Source organism: Drosophila obscura, unplaced genomic scaffold (assembly GCF_018151105.1).
Source record: "Drosophila obscura isolate BZ-5 IFL unplaced genomic scaffold, ASM1815110v1 contig_73, whole genome shotgun sequence".
NCBI lineage: Eukaryota > Metazoa > Arthropoda > Insecta > Diptera > Drosophilidae > Drosophila > Drosophila obscura.
The window spans coordinates 3,271,071-3,285,425 of record NW_024542865.1 but is presented as its reverse complement, the minus strand read 5'-3'; the positions used below and the strand labels follow the sequence as shown (position 1 = coordinate 3,285,425).

The window sequence follows — 14,355 nt, the reverse complement described above, 5'->3', positions numbered from 1 at the left end:
ATCGAGGCAGATTCGGGAACTCTGCTGCCGTGCCGCGCCGTCGGCAGGGTAGTGGGGGCGAGGGGGGGAGACGCCGCGTTGAGCAGGACTCTGTCCGCCACGCACGCCCCTCCACCCACCCACCCCACCAATGCCCAACGCCTTCGACCGAACAACAAGACCCATAATAAAAATTAAAAAAAAAAATATATATATATTCATAATAAAAAAAAATAATAAACATTTGACTAAGGATCCCGCGGCCTTGACTCCCAAAAGCTTAGACGGAGATGGCGGCATTCGTCGGTGGCAGGTCGCCGTACGGCGCTGGCGACTGCTGCGGCGGCTGCTGCTGGTGGTGGCCACTGTGGTGATGGTGTTGGTGGTGGTGGTGGTGATGGTGGCCGCCGCTCAGCTGCTGCTGCTGCTGCGTCTTGAGCAGCATCGAGCGGTACACCTCGGACAGCAGGCTCCACATGGGCGGGGCATTGGGCGACTCGAGGGCACCCTGCGGCAGAAAGGCGTTGGGCGTTGGCTGCTGTTGGCTGGAGGCGCTTGCAGCGGCAGCCGCAGCGGCCGCAAACATTTGCGTCTGCAGCAGTCGGAAGTGATGCTGCTCCTCCAGATCCATGGCCAGCGGCATGGGCAGACTGAGCGGCAGGGACAGGGACAGGGGCTGGTGCTGGGGCTGGGGCTGGGGCGAGTGCTTCCTGGTCGGTGGCGCCGATAGATCAATGCAGGCGGATGCCGCGGCCAAGGCCTCGGAGCTGTCGCCGTCCATTTCCAGCTCCAGCTCCATCTCCATTTTGATGCTCGTCTCTGGGTGGCCGCCCGTGGAGGCGGAGGCACTGCTGTTGCTTCGCTTGCGCTTGCCCAGCAGGCGCTCCATGGAGAAGGCTCCGCCACAGGGGCTGGACGAGCGCTTGATCTGTTCCCCTGCCCTTTCCCGCTCTGGTTCCTGCTCCTGTTCTGGCTCTGGCTCCGGCTCTGTTTCGCGTCGCTTGTGTAGGCTAAAGTCCAGCGGCTCATCGGCTGAACGCTGCTCATCGGCACAGGCGACCGCTGGCGCTGGCGCTGCTGTGGCTGGTGAGGCTCAGGCTGCAGTGCATCTCCTCATCCGCATCCGCATCCGTTTCGCTGGGGCATGGGCTGGAGGCAGCCGGACTGGAGCTGTTTGCATGCATGTCCACGTACACAAAGACACCATCGTCATCGCCATCGGCATCGCCATCTCCCTCGGCATCGACATCTCCTTCACCTTCTCCCTCGCCATCCACATCCTCCTCGTAGAGACGCTCTCGCTCCTGTCCCGCGGACAGCAGTCCCAGGCTGTGCAGTCCGGAGCCATGGCCGCCGGCGAACATCATCGCCGGTCCATAGCCCACACCCGACGGATGATGATGCGACTGGTGCGCATGGTGGTGCGGCGGTGGTGGTGGCAGAAGTCCGGGAAAGGCGGCCGGCAAGCGTCCGGCGGCGGCCACAGCGACGGCAGCTGCGCCGGGAAACACGGGGAACTGCTGGGCCGTACGTCCGTCATGGGGCGAGATCTTGCGGCGGATGTGGGGCGAATGGAGCTTCGGATTGGGATTGGCGCTGTGCCGATTGCGGGATCTGCGCGAGCTGAACACCATGTTGCAGCCCTCGACGGTGCACTTGTGCATCTCCCGCAGATGCACCGCCGAGAAGTGGATCTTGAGGGCGCCCTTGTCGCAGAAGGTCTTGAAGCAGATGGAGCATTGGACGCGCTTCTTGCCCGTCGCCGGATTGATGAACTGTCCGGCCAGGTTGATGGGCGGCGAGCCCCAGCGTTTGGGCTTTGTCGAGCTGTTGCTGCTGCTGTGGCCGCCCGCACCCGAGCCGGAGGATCCACCTGGCGAGCTGGCTGGCGAATTGGTGCCGCTGGCCATTCCCGGATGGACATGCCCATGGGCATGAGCATGGGCATGGGTATGGGCATGCGAATGCGAATGTGAATGTGGGCCATGGCCGAGCAGATAAGCGGGTGACATGAACGGATTCATAATGTGCTCCATGGCTGGCTGGACGTTTGTTCGATTTGGATTTGGATTGGATTTTGTTCCTGCAAAGACAGAGAGGGGAAAAGTTTGGTATCATTAGAGCGGCTTTCGCATGGCAGGCAGTGGGCAGTGGACAGTGGACAGTGGACAGTGGGCGGCACAGGGGCGTGGGGGCAAGTGTAAGTGTCAATCAGGGAGTCGCTCAAACGGTCAATCAGTCAGCGGACAGCGCGCAATCCTAATCGCAAACTTATGTGCCACAACTGGGCTGTAGGCTGCCGCACGGCATGTCGCTGGAGTGCCGGGGTGGGGTGGGTTGGTCGTGGGGAAGTTTTGCAACTTTTTCGCTCTGCGAAATGTTATCGCCAAAAGTCAGCCCTTCAGAATGGATCCCCAATTCTCGCCTCGTGTGTGAGGCGCAATTAAATCGAGGACAGGTCAACCAGGGTTCAATAAATCTGTGCGCAAAGGGAACGAACAGCAATCCATCAATTAAATGGGCTTAAGCGGGCACTACGACAGCAATTAATGGTGAAAGAACGAGAGGAGAATCTATCGATTAAAAGTCAGTGCAGCGTTTAGCAATCGAAATGTAATCGAAAAGATATTCCCCAATAAATCTCACAAATAATGTGCAAAATGTTTGGCACATATCAAAACCAAACAACAACAAAATGTAGAGGAGAGGAGAGATCTTTTTTCTTTGGGTAGCAAACCTTAATAAAAATCTCTGAAAATCGTTTGGACATTTCATTGATCTGGTTGCCCATCCCCAAATGGCCATTTGGCCATTCGCAAAGTGAAAGCCAAAGGAGCTGAGCTGAGCTGAGCTGCTCCGCTCCTAGCGCTGGTGACAGAGCGTCGGTCGGCCGATCTTTTCATGTCAACACAACACAGTTGACCACAAAAGTACACGTACACGTACACACACACACACAGACAGGGGGCACCGGCACCCCATCATATGTTGCCTCATTTGCTTGAGCGAAATCTTTTACAGCTTTTTTGGCTGGCATTAAAATCGCCTCGGACAACGACATCGACGAACGACGGCGACGACAACATGCGGCGATCAGATTCAAAGACATAGCCAGAGAGATCCGGAGATGGAGATGGAGACAGAGAGCTTTAGCTAGCCCCCAAATGTGATCCAAGCGACTTTTTATTGTTGGCTTCGTTTGCTACCGTAATTGTGAGCAGCAGCCAGCCCAGACGTAAAAAGCAGCAGAAGCAGCAAAAATAAGCCACATAAAGGCAGAGGCTATACGAAGCTGGCCATACCCTGGGTTATGCTGGGTACATATTGCGGGTAGAGTATTTATTTCAAAACTTATCACTTTCATAGCTGATATAGAGACACTATAAATATGCGAGATGATTGGCAAAAAACGTGCAGTGGCATATAAACATTGAAATGTGTGGCCGTTACTCATCTAACTATTAATATAAATTATCAGCTGTCTGCAGCTTAGATTTCTGCACATGAATATGCGGGATAATGGTCTAGAACAAATCTTTGGAAGATCAGGCCGATATTACCCTTTCTGCGAGGGTATTCCCAAGCAAAGGCTGAAAGACTGGAGGGGACTTTGGGCTGGGGACAATTGTTAACGCGGCAGCAACATCATGCGGATGATGATGATGATGATGGTGGTCGTGTGAGAGATGTTTTGTGGCCGGGGCTATCTGGAATCAATCTTAAAAGTCGAACACATTCGCCAGCTAGCCGCTTGCCCAATGTCAGCTACTACAATTTCAGAGATACTCAAAGCCAGAGACAGAGCGGAGAAAGATACAGATACAGATACATTGGTGGGGCTGGGTGACTGTGAGACTGGGACACTCAGTGCAGAGAGGGGCGTTCAGTTTTTTTTTTTGTATTTTTTTTTCTTTTTTTTATGGGGCTCATTAGTAACGATAACAACAATAGCATTAAAATGCGTGTATGTAAGCGCAAGTGTGTGAATGCCTGAGGAATGGATAGCTGGATGGATGCTTGGATATATTGAGGCGAGTATCCATGCCCAGGTACATGGGGATAATTATTTTTGTCAAGCACAGAAAAAGAGAGAGAGAGACCAGAGCATGCCTGCCACAGAAGGAGATGGAGACCAAGCAGATCCAGAAGATACAACAAAAGAGAGAGAGAGAGAGAGAGAGAGAGAGAGAGAGATGGGGAGAGGAAAAACCAATCACAAACTTTTGATGGCTCGGACGAAACGTTTTTTTGATTATCGGCAACAACAGCATCAAAAGCAGCAGCAGCAAAATGTTGAAAGTTCCCGAACAGCTACAGCTACAGCTGCAGCAACGAGGCATGCCCCAGAGATGTGAACACTGTCTGTAATTGCCGTTGTAGTTGTTGTTAATAGTAGTACATAATAATAGCCAGCAAATAGCAAATAGCAGAGATACAACCAGTACTCGTACACAATCATACAAACATACTAGAGACGGACAACGGGGAGCAACGGACCCCAGAGAGATAGATGGTCCGGCAGAAACATCATTCCGAAAGACAAAAATCTTAATTACAACTTTGACATTTTAGAGATTTCCACAGAAGAGTCCAAGAATCCAAGCGTTTTGGGGAGCGGTTCATGTAATGGGATACTCCGATGTGGAATGACAATGCTGATGATGATTATGATTGCGTATACGACATCTAACATGATTTGTTGGTAAGAAAATCAAGCATGATATATGTCTGTCTGTATGTTAAACTTTGGCATTTAGCCAAGACTCGCAAAAGTAACAGTTTTTGGAGTGAAACTTGAATGCTCCGGAGACACAAATGCACATAGAACGCTGCTCTGAGATCCATAAATCCAAGTCTTGGGATTGGTTAAAAATTCTACAAATTCTAGACGAGCCAAAAACTTTAAAACCCAAACCTAGAACGAATTTTATACGATTTTTATCGTTATTGATTGATTCCGAAACTTCACAATTTCAACACCTAACCTGAAAATGCTCTCTGGACTCAATGATTCTTCGCATTAAACAGCTTTGGCATGACTCTCAAGAGACACCGCTTCCATGAGAATTTTTACACCATATTATTGTTAAATATGATCCTTAGACAACACTCTTAGACAGATCCTTAGACAGAACACGACACAAAGTCCTAACTGAAAGCTGAACTGCTTTGAGAATCACGTTGCGGGACATGCAGCAACTGCCGCCGGCAAAGCAGCGACAGACAGTAAGCACGTTGTGGGGTACGGTACTCTTTTACATACCTTATTGTTTTTGTTTTGTTTTGTTTTGTTTTTCCTGGTTATTTCAGGCAGGTTCCTGTTATATAACTCTTGAGTTTTTCCACAATATTTTGTTCAGCACTTTTCTTCTATATGGTGTTATTATTTTTTTTTTTTGTTACTTTGTTTTGTTATTTAAAAAGGTTTCTTGCAGTTTCCTTGTATTGTATTTTTTCGTTGGTCACAGTTTTATTGCATTTAAAAAAAAATGTTTGCCGGAAAATAGCGTATATTTTCCATGAGTTTGTTGTTGTTGTTGTTATTGTTATTGCATTTTGTTGTAGAATTTTTATTGAAAAAGTTTTGTCGTCAAAAACGACAAAAAAAAACGGCGACGGCAACGGAAACGGCAACAAGAAGTCTCATGCACACACGCGGCACGCACACGAAAACGAGAGGCAGAAACGGTAACAGTGTGTAGGTGACAGCAACAACACGAGCAGCACAGCACAAGCAGTGAGCAAAGATCCACTCTTTCGGGTGTCGTGGGTGACACTGATTGTCGTGCAGGCCGAGACGAGGCTGCGAGGCGGCAGAAAGCAGAAAAAAAAAAACCGAAACGACGACAGCGACGACGACAAATGCGACGCACACACACACGCAACGAGGCAGCGCAGCGCAGGGGGGTGGGTGACACTTTGGCCTCTCGCTCTCTCGCTCTGACTCCTCTCTAGCGGCAGCGACACGCAGCAACGGACAACTGCCACACAAATGTCTACCTGAAGCAGAGGCTGAGTAGTCTGGTGCCAGCGACTTCTGCTGCTTCTGCTGCTGCCACTGCTGGCAGCGCTGCTTCGCCAGTATATGTTTGTGTGTGTGTGTGTTTGCTGTCTGAGAGAGTGTGAGAGCGAGAGAGGGTAAATGCTATTGGAATTGGCCTTCCCTCAAGCGTCGGTGGCGGCGGCGGCGACGGCCTGCCTGTGTCACATTGTCGTCGATGGGTCATTAGACACACACACGCACGCACGCACATACAGCTGCTGTCCCGCTCACACGAGCCCACTCTCGGACCGTAGAGAGCGAGAGCGACTGTCGGCAAAGCAGTGCATCGGCTAAGAGTAGAAAGAGCTGGAAGGCCCACAGAGGCCACACCGGGCTCTCTTAAGCACTGGCAACAATTTTTATTATATGTCATTATGTGGTGGGGAGAGAAGAGAGATCCCCCACCACCCACAATACTCACACACACACTCGCATTGGAGGCTAATTCCTGACCATATACCGTACGTACGTACATACGTCTCCATATATAGGGCGGATCCCCTTGTGCGTGTGTGCTAGAGCAGCGTAACTTCTTTATATTCAGCTATTGCCTATCCACTCGCACAGTGTCGTCTGAGTGGATGGACCGCTAGCGGTGGGGTTGACATGCGACTTATTGTGTGTGTGTGCGTTTACTGACCAAACACTCACACACACACACACACACACACAAAGCCAGAGATTTTGTGGAGGCTCCTCTCTCACGCACTGCTTTGGCTCTCTTGTCATTCGCTCGCTGAAAGGCTAACGGAGCGCTCTCTCGGTTTCGGTTTCAGAGCTAAAACGAGTTGGTTGTTGGTTGTTGTGTAGCTGCCGACTGCGCTGCCTCGTTGTCGGGAATGGAAATGGCCAGCCAGTAATTGTCGCTGCTACGCGAGTGTGTGTGTGTGTGTGTGTGTGTGTTCGTCTTCGTCTCATTATTGACCAGAAAAGCTGCGCTGTCGCTGTCGCTGCCGCTGCCACTGCCTCTGTCGCCGTCACACGTTGCTTTTTTGCTCGTTTCGTTCTTTTAAATTTTTGTCATTTGATGTCTTGTGTCCACTGTGTGCCGTTGACGCTGCCCGCTGTCGCTGCCCGATGCCCGCTGCCCGCTGTCAACCGATGCCACTCGTTGGGCAGGCAGGCAGAGACCAACCGGTAATGTTTGTGTCCGTCCCACTCTGGCGCACACCAATGGCTGATCCACACTGCTCGCTGTGTCTCTGTGTGTTGGTCTCTCTCTCGCTCTCTCTCTCCCTCTTTCTCTGGCTATGCGATTGCGCCACAAATTGTATGCTCTGTCTCTCTGTGTATGCGTGTGTGTGTCCCTGTATGGGTGTCACACAATACGACACTTTAATATGGGGGCGATTTTCGCCTGTCTCCCTCTGCACCAATGGTATTTGAGCACTTTTTTGGGCGGCTGGTGACAAAGGCCCCGAAGAGTCGCCCGTCGTCGTCGTCTCGTTGTCGTTGCCGTTGTCGCTGGCGTTGGTGTTGGTTGCCGTCGGAGCTGCTGCTGCTACTGCTGCTGGCTTCTTCTTCGTCTTTGCTTACATTTTTCTTCATTTTTTGTTGTTGTCATCTCTTTCACTCCTTCGCTCTACTTGTGCGTTTTATTTATGTAAATCGCTTCACTAGTACATACACTAGGTACATACACATGTATGTAGACGGTTATGTATACTGGGTATGTGAATGGACATTTCTGTCAAAGCGTCCACCATGCCAATAGACATTAGGAGTGTCTATAAAAACAGATTTCCATATTCCTAATTTTGTTCCAATATTATTTTTGATAAAAGTCATGCCACAAAGTCTCTCGAACACATTGAACTATCTTAGCAAAAACCAAGAAAATTGGCCCAAACTGGGCTAACGGTATGCTTTGTAAATTTGATTACACAGGAATTTTATAACTTGGCGCACGTCAAATGCCTCCGCCAAATGAATAAGCAGGAACGATTGCGATATTGAATTTCGTGGAAACTAATTTTCCAACTAATATTTCATAAAATATACAGCAAAATTTAGGAGATATTGATATGTGTTATGTTTTTCATTGTATTGTAGTAAAATGTAATCAAAATCAGTTGTCAGTATCAAGTTGTACACCAAATTGTTGCCAAAGGAACAATGGATATGCAAGGGTATCAAAAGCTGACGTACTCATCGCCAGTCCTTCCATTCTTGTTAATTACTCTTTTGGGATTATATACATACATACATACATATGTATGTAGGTACTCGTACATTCATACATTTGCCTTTTCTTTGTCCTTTTCATTCCATTCTTATACATACATATACTCACACGCTCATATACTTTCACATCACTCGTTCCATTTAAATTACTAATTCTGATTGAGTTTTAGTTCGAAAGTACATACATATATACAATATACGTACATATACATATGTACACACATACATATAGTATGCACGTAAGTAATTTGATGCCTTCATAGTCTTCCAGATGCATCTTAAAGGATATTATGTACAAGTTAACTAGAAACTGTCTACAACTGTTTGAGATGATTTAAATATAAATGTTATGTATAACATTTTAATGCAATTAATTTTGTATTTATGAGTGACTTCTACACTTGGAATTTGATCAGAAAATATATAAATATTTATTAAAATCTTACCACTTTAATCCATTAATTAATATTTGCATACTTTAATTAAATTTTAATTATAGAGAAAGCCAGAAAAATGAATCAATTTTATAAATTAAATATAAAATACAGAAAAACATTGAAAATTAATTATTAAATGGGAATTCATGTGAATAAGTTTATGGACAAATTTGACGAATGGACAAACAAAAATGTTTGGATATTATTGCAATCCTTCAAATATATTTCAGAGATACATAATTGCTGCATTCTGTTCTGTAAGGATTAAGCAAACACATTCCACACATGTACATAAGTGCATACACACATACATATGTTTCAATTAAATTGCTCATACACAATTGCAAGTAGTTTTATAGTAGTTTCATATTAAGTATTCATTTATTTACTTTATTTCAGCAACAAAAAAGTGTTAATTACTGATGTCTTTTTTATATTTCAGAAAATGTGTAAGATGTAGGATGCTCTTATGTGTGTACATATGTTGGGATAGGACCAAAAATCATTTGAACAAAAAGTGTGCGGTAGTCATAGATTTAATATGGGCATAAGAAGGCAGGGAGAAATGAAATATGATATTATGTGAGTGAGTGAACTTACAAAATACTTATGGAAGATACTCGGGATACGTGGGGTTGGCAGAGCAATTAATTTCTACTGGTAGTATATCTCAGACGGGAAAATATAGAATAATATGCAGAGTAAACAGCTCACAATTTGGGAATATTTCAAGATTACTGTTTAAATGTTTATATTCCTATGCAGAAGAAAATATATAAGCATTCTTAACACTAAAGAAAATGCTAGAAGATATGGGAGGAAACAGCTTAAAATGTGGGTATAGTATAAATGATGCATGTAGAATTATAAGAATTAAATAAGATATAGTCACACATTTATATGGTGTTAAAATTATTTGGAATTCTCGATATATACGAATACCATTAGAGGCAAAAGCAGAACTATCTTGGGCCTCAGAGCACTCTTAAATGGCTTTAATTTAAAGTGACCCCAGGCAGGCAAGGCATTTTCCTGTGTGAAACACTGCTTCTGCTTATCCTTTTCAATAACAGGATAATTTACTCCGCCCCCAAGAGAGAGAAGGGATAGATTGAAGTTTCGTGTGAACTAATTTTCTAGTTCGCCTTTCAATCTTTCGGAAGGGAGATTCCCGCTTCGGATGCTCCTCTCGATGAGCAGAAATCGATTAGCAACCCGGGGGTTGGGCTGGAGCAGACGGTTGCTACAGTCGAAAGACTAGACAAGTTCGTGCGTGTATCTATGTATGTACAATGTACATATACATATGTGCATATGTTACAACCACTCAATACACTTTGAAGGTCAAAGTTAAATCATTTTTATAAGCGGATAGCCACACTCGTACACGCATAATACGTATACGCGAGTGTACTGTGAGCAGCCAACAGCAGCCGCAGAAATTAAGTGTACGAGCATAATTTGCATGTGTTTACAACAAATTGGAATGGAATTATGTACTTACATATTTATGTATGTATGTATGTGTTATATGCGTTATGTAAGCCCGTTTAGTTACACTTTCAATGTGTTATTGTTTGGTTGGCAAATGTTACAAAAAACAAAAACAAACACCAGCAAATGCAAACAGCAAAATTGTTTGCTGTTGCCATTTGGGGCTGGGTATACGCCAAAAATATTAGAAAGTATTCATAATTTTTAATACGTTTTAATAACACTCCGACCCGGCCGCTCGGGGGGGGGGGCGGGGGCGGGGGGCGGGGGGGGGGGGGGGGGGGGGGGGGGGTAATTATTTTGTTAAGCTGTTTTTAGGCTGACAATGCGCAACATATTTACAAATGTATGAAAAATAGCTGACTTTTATTCTATTTTACTTGTACATTTGGCGCATTTTCTTATAAGCTTTCAGAGAAATTAATTTTAAAAAACACACTTCCATAAAGATCATTTAAGTGGATATGCATTTATATTTTGGCACTACCCCAGCCCGTGACAGGGCCTCGTTGCACTGGCTATAAACATTAATTGCAATTTAGGATAAATTCTAGGCAACAAATCTGTAAATAAAATAAATAAATTTTGGCACTCTATCTGGTGGAAACATTGTTAATTAAATTAATTGAAATAAGATAAAGAAATCCAAAGCGAAAATACTTATATATTCAGATATATTTTTCAGACTCTTTTCAAATATTCATTGAACATATCTGTCTGAAATGAGAAATCACTGTCCAGGCAGTGAGACGTGGCTCTATAACAGGCCCAAGCTATCGCCATAACCTAACCTAATGTCTAATATACACATACATACATATGTACTTGTCATATAAATTTATAGGAATTTTCGTAAAGCCCAAAAACTTGTATAAACTTTAATCAATGCTTGGGTGCATCAATATGTCCTCGAATTGTATTGTCTATTTATCTGTAAATGCATCTTTTATACAAAATAAAATTAAAAATTAAAATAAATAGTTATAGAATAAAAAAAATAAAAAATCGAATCAGATTTTGGTTGGGTTTCTGCCGCTGGCTTTCAGAACCTGCAGAAATCTAAGAGGTTTTCTATATTTTATAATACAAGTGATAATACCCTGCAGAGATTCCACATTTTGACACTTGGCAGTTGCGCGATTCCCATTGCTTTATTGATGGATTCTGTCGAGGGCAAAAGGTGAAAAGTCAATCGATTTTTGGGTCATCAGAGTGGACAAATGGAAATGTCTCTCTACGACTCTTTTACCTCATTTGGTGTCCCTCCCCTTGTGCCTAATGCCTGGTGTCTGGTGCCTGGTGCTAGTCAACACTTTCATTTTTCCTTTCTCTTCTATTGTGTGGCGAAATGCTTTCATTAATCAAAAAATTGTTGTTGTTTCTTTCTCAGGCCACTCTCCAGGTTTGGTTTATTTTTTTTGTTGTATTTCGTTCCTCTTAGATCTCTGATAAATAATTGCTATCTTATTATGTCGATTGTCGTTGCTGTCGCCGCCACACTGCTGGGAGTCTCGGAGTTGGGAATCACAAAAATCAGATTTTCGAGACCCTGGCCAGGGTCTGTCTGTCACAGTGCCACAAATCGAGGCACAAAGTTCTTTATTAACACGACACGGCGCCCTTTGTTGCACGAACTCCAGCAGACCCGATGCCGATGCCGAATCGAACTTCAAGTCCAGATCGATCAATCATTTTTCACACTCTGCACTCTGCCGCCGCTGCCGCTGCCGCTGCTGCTTAGGTCGTGGCGGAGTACCCTGTGGAGTACATAGATCGAACTACATGCGTATGTGTATGTGTATGTGGGCATATCTTTTGCTCTCCCATGACCAAAGCGCTGGTGGAATTGTACTTGACTTCGTGTCAATAAATCGTTTCACATTTTTGTTTCATTTTTTTTTTTTAAATACAATTTACGCCGACACAAATGATATTAAAAATCCATTAATAATTTTTGACCCTGCTTCGATTACGAACAATTCTTTAGCCATGCCCGAACCTGAATCTGAAATCGGTATCTCAAAAATGAACCCTGCACCCAGAGGCTGAGGCGGAGGCTAAGGCTAAGGCTAAGGCTGTGGCAGAGGCCATGGGCCATGGGCAGGCAGTCAAGTCTGTCCTCCAGACAAAGGCGTCACAACATCTCACATTTAATTACATTTTTTGCTCTCTCTCTCTCTCTCGTTTTCCAGATCGATTCCCGTCTCGGTACCCGTTCCCAAGCACGCCCCCATTGGGGGCATCCTCTTATGCAAGGACAGTTTGTTCTCATGCTGGATCAGGGGCTAAGAAAGATGGTAAGTAGTTTTGGAATGGAAAAGAATTTATGCAGAAGAATTTTCTTAACAAGAAAAATAGTAAGAAATATTTTAAGTTAACTGCTCTTATTTTATTCCTTTACTGCTTTTATTTTAATTTTGTTTTAACACATTTAAGCATTATTAATGGCTCAATGACACTCGCATTCAGTTCATTCATCCATCCTTTTGGAGATATCAAAATGGAAGAGATTTGGTTACACAAATGCACGAGATGAGAGAAGGGAAGTGAAGTGCAGTGATTGGAAGGGTGCTGCTAGGGTTGCACATATGGGTGGGGGTGAATGGGAAATAATCCAACTCCAATCCACACATGCATACATATTTATGTACATACTGATGTATGTACAATATATGAATGCAGAAATGTTCCATGGCAGGACGGACACTGCGCTGGTTGTGGTGGTGCAATTATCGCACAGCGCGCCCTTCCCTTTCACGATTCCTCAATGAAATGCGTGAAATCCGCGCGGGCTTCCACACACACACACAGACACAGGAGACAGGAGACACGACACTCTGTCAGGCACTCGAATATTGCACAATCGCGAACCGAACCAAACCGAAGAAATCCCAGGTAGTCCATGGCTCAGGCTCAGGCCCTGGTTTTTAGTTGTTTCCATTGTCGAAAGAAACTCCCTTCCGTCCTCCCGTCCGTCCATCCGTCTGTCGTCTGTTGGTTGCCATGAATATGGCACATTATGTGCCCAATAATTAAGTGAAAGGGTTACAATGGCTTCATGAGAACTTTGCTAACCGGGTGATAAAAATGCTCGCTGCTGCTGCTTCTGCTCCTGCTGCTGCTGCTGCTGCTCTCCGCCGAAAGGGTTTTTGCGTTTTCAACATGTCGTCTGAATTTCATAATGGCCGCCCATAAAAACATAAAAATTCAACGCCAAGCCAAGCCATTCCAGCCCAACCCAACCCAGCAGACGCAGCAGCCTCGGTACCCAGGTATGACAGACAGGATGCAGGACAATCGGGACAGACAGACAGACAGACAGGACCACACCGCACTAAGCGTAGTTCAATGGCAACGCCGCCGCCAGCAGCAATGGGCAGGAAGGTCGATTAGCAAGCTCAATAAACGCGACGCGAGCCTCGGGTTCTAGCACCCAAAAAAAGATCACAATAAACTAGCCTCAACTTGCACGCGGCCAGGACCAAGACCAGGGAACAGGGAACAGGCAGCAGGAGCAGCAGGTCTAAGTGCTAGCCGCACAGGTACATACAAAATACAGCCGTTGGGATTTTCCATTTCCATTGAACTTTGAGAACTGCATTGGAAAGACGCTTGGGGAATGCAAAATACCAAAAAGATTTTTCCCACTTCCCATTAAAAAAAAATATGAAAATCCATACTCGAACGGCAGCAGAAAAAGGACCAAAAAACATTGAACTTTACTGAGTATTAATACAAAAAAATAAAAGAAATCAAAGGATCCTTTTATCTGAGGAGGAACCCTGCTGTTTGCTAAACCTTTGACCTATAACTCTCATAGCTTTAAACCCAAAGAGAAGTCAACTCAAAAAATAGTTTAAAATATCCTTGCAATATCCAAAACAGAAATCTACAAACAAAAGTCGGAATTCCAAGCCCGAACTTCACTCACCATTAAAGTAACTCCAAGACTTACAGTACTCTGCCTTGAGGTGGCTTCTCTGTGTTACCAGATGACGCCTGACTGCCTGCCTGCGCCCACGCCATTAGAGCAGGACGTGGAGCTGTGCTCTGTTCACAGGGAAATCCAAGATGGTTGATGGTTTTTGGTTCTTGGTTTTTGGTTGTTGGTTATTATGTTCTGGCCAGATTACTTAACAGTCCCAAGCAACAATGCAGCGCTGCAATTACGCCATAATTACAACAGACACTCAGATGCAGCCAGACGGACAACAAAAG

The 14,355-nt window shown here is 45.2% G+C and overlaps 1 protein-coding gene across 1 annotated transcript; it reads right to left on the bottom strand.

Moving 5' to 3' along the window:
- Positions 1 to 205: 205 nt before the first annotated feature.
- LOC111065254 (protein disconnected) lies at positions 206 to 2,058 on the bottom strand. The gene is given in 2 exon segments (XM_041595459.1): positions 206 to 1,045; positions 1,047 to 2,058. Coding segments are annotated over 2 exon segments (1,755 nt in total). The 5' UTR covers positions 2,016 to 2,058; the 3' UTR covers positions 206 to 259.
- Between the last annotated feature and the right edge of the window lie 12,297 nt (positions 2,059 to 14,355).